The following is a 5,129-nucleotide window of genomic DNA, read 5'->3' as shown; positions in this document are numbered from 1 at the left end:
AAAAGTTTCTAGTGGAAATATTGAGGCTAAAAAGGCATAATATTAATAGATAAAATGGAGGGAAAGAATAAAAGGATGGACAGAAAAGAAAGATTAAAAAATGAAAACTCACCAGCATCTCCAAAACCATAATGCAAGGCATATCAAAAGGATCAAGGAGGGCACTATTATTGCCACAAGTATCAAACCAATGGATGTGCGGTGTCCTGGCAATTTGGAGAAGACAAAGGGATATCACTTCAAATCCATTCTCTAGTTCTCCAGGGCTTCTTGCCCATCCAAGTGTCAACACCCACTGTTATCTGCTTTTGATGATTGGACATCTCTGATTCCCTTTCTCATATTCCCCAATGTCGTATTCTCATAGCCATCTACAGTCTGTTCTTCTTGCTCCATCCCACCTAGTTTATAGTCCTTCATTCCTACCTATTGCCTGCCTTAGATCAGCTATTTTCATTCCTTTGGCACTGGAGTCTCAGAAATAAATCCCAAACTCTAACTCTCTTTCTTTGTCTCTCCCTTCCTACCTTTCCCTCTGTCACTCTTTCTTCCCCTTCTCCTTCCCTCCCTCCATAGTCCATCCATCAAGTCTCTCCCATTCCTCAGGACTGCCCTCTGTTCTTGAAGACCACCTCCTCCCATCCCCAGCTGGACTCCAGTTCCTTCTCACCCCAGTACAGGATGATGTCCTGGTCTCCTAGACTGCTGTGCTTCATTCAACAACTCAGCCCAGCCGCCCCCCTAGTCGCCACATCCAAGGTTACTCGGAGATACCAAGTTCAGTCAGCATTGGGCATGATGTCTCCTTGCTGAGTGCCAGGCTTCTCACCCCTCATCCACATCACCCGCACAGGTTTTGGGTAGAATCCTGAGACATGGCAGACCAGCAGTAGGCAGCCAGGTCCAGGAGTGGGGCCACTGGACAGCCAGGCTTCAGGCTTCACTGGGGTAGGAAGGAGCAGTAAGAATGTCAGATGTAAGAATGACTCTATTCCAGAGCACGGGGACTCAGAAACTCACAAATTTGGATATTTGCCTCTTCCACTCCTATGGGAATCAGATCATTTATTGATTAAACTCCTCTGGATTCAGGTATTCTCCACTTTTGAATTTAAAGAAGGTGATAGGAGGTAAAATAGAAAAGTTTTGGGGAGAGAACAAGACTAACCTTGCTTCTGCAGTTCTGCCTTCCCTGCATCGAGGACACCCAGGAGATATCGAGGACAGGTTTCTGAGAGGAGCCTCTCAATGATATCAGAGATGCCTGGATACTGAGTCGTGAGTGCACAAAACTTCTGCCCCCTGCTGCCACTGTCTGGTGCAGGCACACAGGAATGATTCTGGATCCTCACAAAATCCAGTCCTCCTAAAGCTCCTCTCAAAGAGCTTTCTATGGCCTCCCCAGAATGCAGCTCACAGCCTGCTATGACCTGGATCACAAAGGGGTCTGTGTAAAGGAAAACTGAGACAAGTTATTAAAATGCAAACAATGAAGAAAAGGCTGAGGAAAAGGCATAGGCCTTTGGATTTTAGTGGCAAGAAAGGTATGAGATGTGAAATTGTAACTCAAAAACCAATTTCAGTATTCAGGACTTTTCAGGAAGAAGAGCATTGGTTAGAGGTATGCCTATTGTAAACGGTGGGGATTTGCTCTTTTAAGGATGTACAGTGGGAAAGAGGGGAGAAGAGGAGCAATGTGTGATGGAGTCAGGAGGGCAGCATTCCAGGGTGAAGGGGAAGGTTACACTGAGAGAGGAGATTAGGCAGCAGATGCTTGAGGATATGAACTGGAGGATGGGGAAGTCATACTTTAGTTCATTCAGGCACACAGTAGGAAAAGGAATTTTTCCTAGGTTTTGAGAGTGGCAAGTGACATACACGCAAAACAGGAAATGGCTACAAAGCAGGAACATCATCTATTACACAAAAGTGCAAGAAACAGGAAGAATCTGGGATACTGGGTGGAGGTAAGGAGTCAGGGTTGGAGACTACTCTGGAGAGCTGTGTGCATGTAGTTGAGTAAAGAGGGAAGGAGTAGACCATGATCAGAGGGAACAGTAGCCTCACCAAGGGAGAGAAAAGTCATTGAGAGTCTCTCCAGATCAGAGGACTGTACTCAAATTCCAACTGGAACTCACTGACATGGTCCTGCACAACCCGAGTGAATCCAATGAAGTAGACTTGGAATAGGTCCTGCAGCTCAGTCATCGCTTCATCACTAAAGTTCCCCTTGGACCAGGGCTTCAGGAAAATGGTAGTGCCCAAGTCAGAATCCCAGCCTTGAATTTGCAAATCATCCAACCAGCCTGAGCCTTGGTTTTGAGCCCAGGAGCTGTTGGCAAAGGTCCAAATATGGATGATATGGTAGGAGGTTGGCCAGTGGAACACTGTGTTGGTGGAAGGTTGAAAAGAACGAGGAAAAATGTAGAATCAGGATGGAATGAAAAAGCACCCAGAGTCTGAACAATATAGAGCCTGAAACAGTTCTCTCCCCAAGCCCTCTGGCTCCATCCCCAGCCTCCAGAATAGGGGAGAGGGCTGGAGACAGCAGAGCCCAGACCCTCAGTGGTAGGTGTGGCATGCTTTTATCCAGAACCCCTGCACCTGTGCTGGGAGCAGCCAGCGTTACTCTTACCATCCTTATTGTCACCACGTGGGAGGATAACCACTAGCAATAGAAGAGGTAGAGGCAGCATTTCACTGGGAAGTAGAACTTCTGACTCTCAGAGCTGGTATGTAATCTCTTATTTCAGCAAACCTTTTTCTCAGTACTCTAAAGTGACTTCCTCTCTTTCCCGGATGAAAAATCTCAGCCCCAAATTGCACGTCTCAGAAAAACTGTACCTCCCACAGCTCTAGACTCCCACTCTGCCTCTCATTTCCGTTCCTTGAACTCAGTCTCCTTTATACTTACTACCTTGGAAAACCATTTTCCAAGGTAGCAAATGATGATGAAAGGTTATTTCACCTTCCCAGTTCTTATTTCCACATCTTTGAAATAAAACGATAATATTAAACAATTGCTTAGCTTCCCATCTCTTTAATCTAGAATACCTTTGGCTTCTCTACCTATCTTGTTCTCCCTCCCCATGGCCTTCTCACCGCTGGCACTTTGTCATTACCTCTTCCCAACATCTCAATGGCCCTTCTTTCGTATCTCATTCTTCTTACCTGGCTTTTTAACTCCATGTTAAATTTTCTGAGTGTGCGTGTGTGTTAACAATCACTGTCTTTTTTATATTTGATTCTGGGGCCCAAATCCCAGAATTAAATATAATAAATAGTTTATATTCTGACCAAAATTCTCTTACACCACAGGAATTTTTGAGGTTGAAAATTACATTGATCAATGGTATGTGACCTTCTTTTCAGTAGCTCTTCTCCTCTACTACTTTCAGTAACCAATCTTCATGAGACAAATAAAACTTCAGGAATTATGCCCCAGCTTCAGGCCAAGTCAAAATAACTTTTTGTAGTAGGCTCATTAACAGTAGAACTTCCTTCTGCCTTTGTAATATTTTATAATCTCCATCTATATTTTGATCTTTCCTATTACCAAATAAAGTATTGCTATGTCAGCAACTAACTTGGCATTTTTTCATCCAAAGTTCAGAGATGTTTTCCTTAAGATGTCATATCCTATGTCCTCTTTATATGCATTTGACGTTTTAACAATATATTTAGCATTCACTGGAGAAATATTAGGACTGTAATCAATATGTTGGCTCTCAGGATAATTCTTGGTTTTCTCCACTCAGGAAAATATTCCAAATTTGTGGATATATATCATCTATATTTTGAGTGTAAGGAGAGGTTTTCACTAAGTCATCCTATTTACATAGACAGGAAGACACAAAATGAGTAATAAAACATTCTTTTTTCCTGGAAATAAATCAAATAGACTTCATCCTTCAATACTCAAAGTCCCTCAAGCTAGGCTTCAATAGCACATGAACCAAGAGCTCCCAGATGTACAAGTTGGATATAGAAAAGGCAGGGGAACCGCAGATCAAATTGCTAACATCTGTTGGATCATAGATCACAAGAAAAAACAAGGGAAATCCAGAAAAACATCTACTTCTGCTTTATTGACTACACTAAAGCCTTTGGCTGGGTGGACCAGAACAAACTGTGGGAAATTCTTCAAGAGACAGGAATACCAGGCCATCTTACCTGCCTCCTGAGAAACCTGTATGCAGGTCAAGAAGCAGCAGTTAGAAACAGACTTGGAAAAACGAACTGGTTCAAAATTGGGAAAGAACTACATCAAGGATGTATATTGTCAACCTGATTATTTGACTTCTATGCAGAATACATCATGTGAAATGCTGGGCTCGGTAAAGCTCAACCTGGAATCAAGGTTGCCAGGAAAAATATCAACAACCACAGATAAGCAGATGATACAACTCTAATGGCAGAAAGTGAAGAGAACTAAAAAGCCTCTTGATGAGGACCAAAGAGGAGAGTGAAAAAGCTGGCCTGAAACTCAGTATTCTAAAACTAAGATCATGGCAACCAGTCCCATCACTTACTGGCAAATTGTTGCCATGGTTCAGTTGTTCACTTGTGTCTGACTGTTTGCAACCCCATGGACAGCAGCACACCAGGCTTCCCTGTCCTTCACCATTTCCCAGAGCTTGCTCGAACTCATATCCATTGAGTTGGAGATGCCATCTGAACATTGCATCCTCTGTCACCCCCTTCTCCTACTGTCCTCAATCTTTCCCAGCATTGGAGCCTTTTCTAAAGACTCAGCTCTTCATATCAGGTAGCCACAATATTGGATCTTCAGCTTCAGCAACAGTCCTCCCAATGAATATTCAGGGTTGATTTCTTTTAAGATTGACTGGTTTGATTTCCTTGTTGTCCAAGGGACTCTCAAGACTCTTCTCCAAGAGCACAGTTCAAAAGCATCAATTCTACAGCACTCAGCCTTCTTTATGGTTCAATCCTCACATCCAAACATGACTTCTGAAAAATCATAGCTTTGACTCTATGGACCATTGTTGGTAAAGTAATGTCTCTGCTTTTTAATACATTGTACAGGTTTGTCATAGCTTTTCTTCCAAGCAGCAAGCGTCTTTTAATTTTATGGCTGCAGTCACCCTCTGCAGTGATTTTGGAGCCTG

The 5,129-nt window shown here is 43.1% G+C and overlaps 1 protein-coding gene across 1 annotated transcript in view; it reads right to left on the bottom strand.

The window, feature by feature from the left end:
• Positions 1-2,696, bottom strand: part of LOC104993588 (T-cell surface glycoprotein CD1b-2-like) — a 7,611-nt gene extending 4,915 nt beyond the window's left edge. The window contains 5 exon segments of the mRNA XM_010846909.1: positions 113-206; positions 671-943; positions 1,169-1,447; positions 2,112-2,387; positions 2,636-2,696. Of these exon segments, the coding sequence (XP_010845211.1) occupies positions 113-206; positions 671-943; positions 1,169-1,447; positions 2,112-2,387; positions 2,636-2,696 (983 nt within the window).
• Positions 2,697-5,129: the final 2,433 nt, after the last annotated feature.

The sequence above is a fragment of the Bison bison genome, unplaced genomic scaffold, assembly GCF_000754665.1.
Source record: "Bison bison bison isolate TAMUID 2011002044 unplaced genomic scaffold, Bison_UMD1.0 scf7180017864240, whole genome shotgun sequence".
NCBI lineage: Eukaryota > Metazoa > Chordata > Mammalia > Artiodactyla > Bovidae > Bison > Bison bison.
This window is presented reverse-complemented; position numbering and strand designations above follow the sequence as displayed.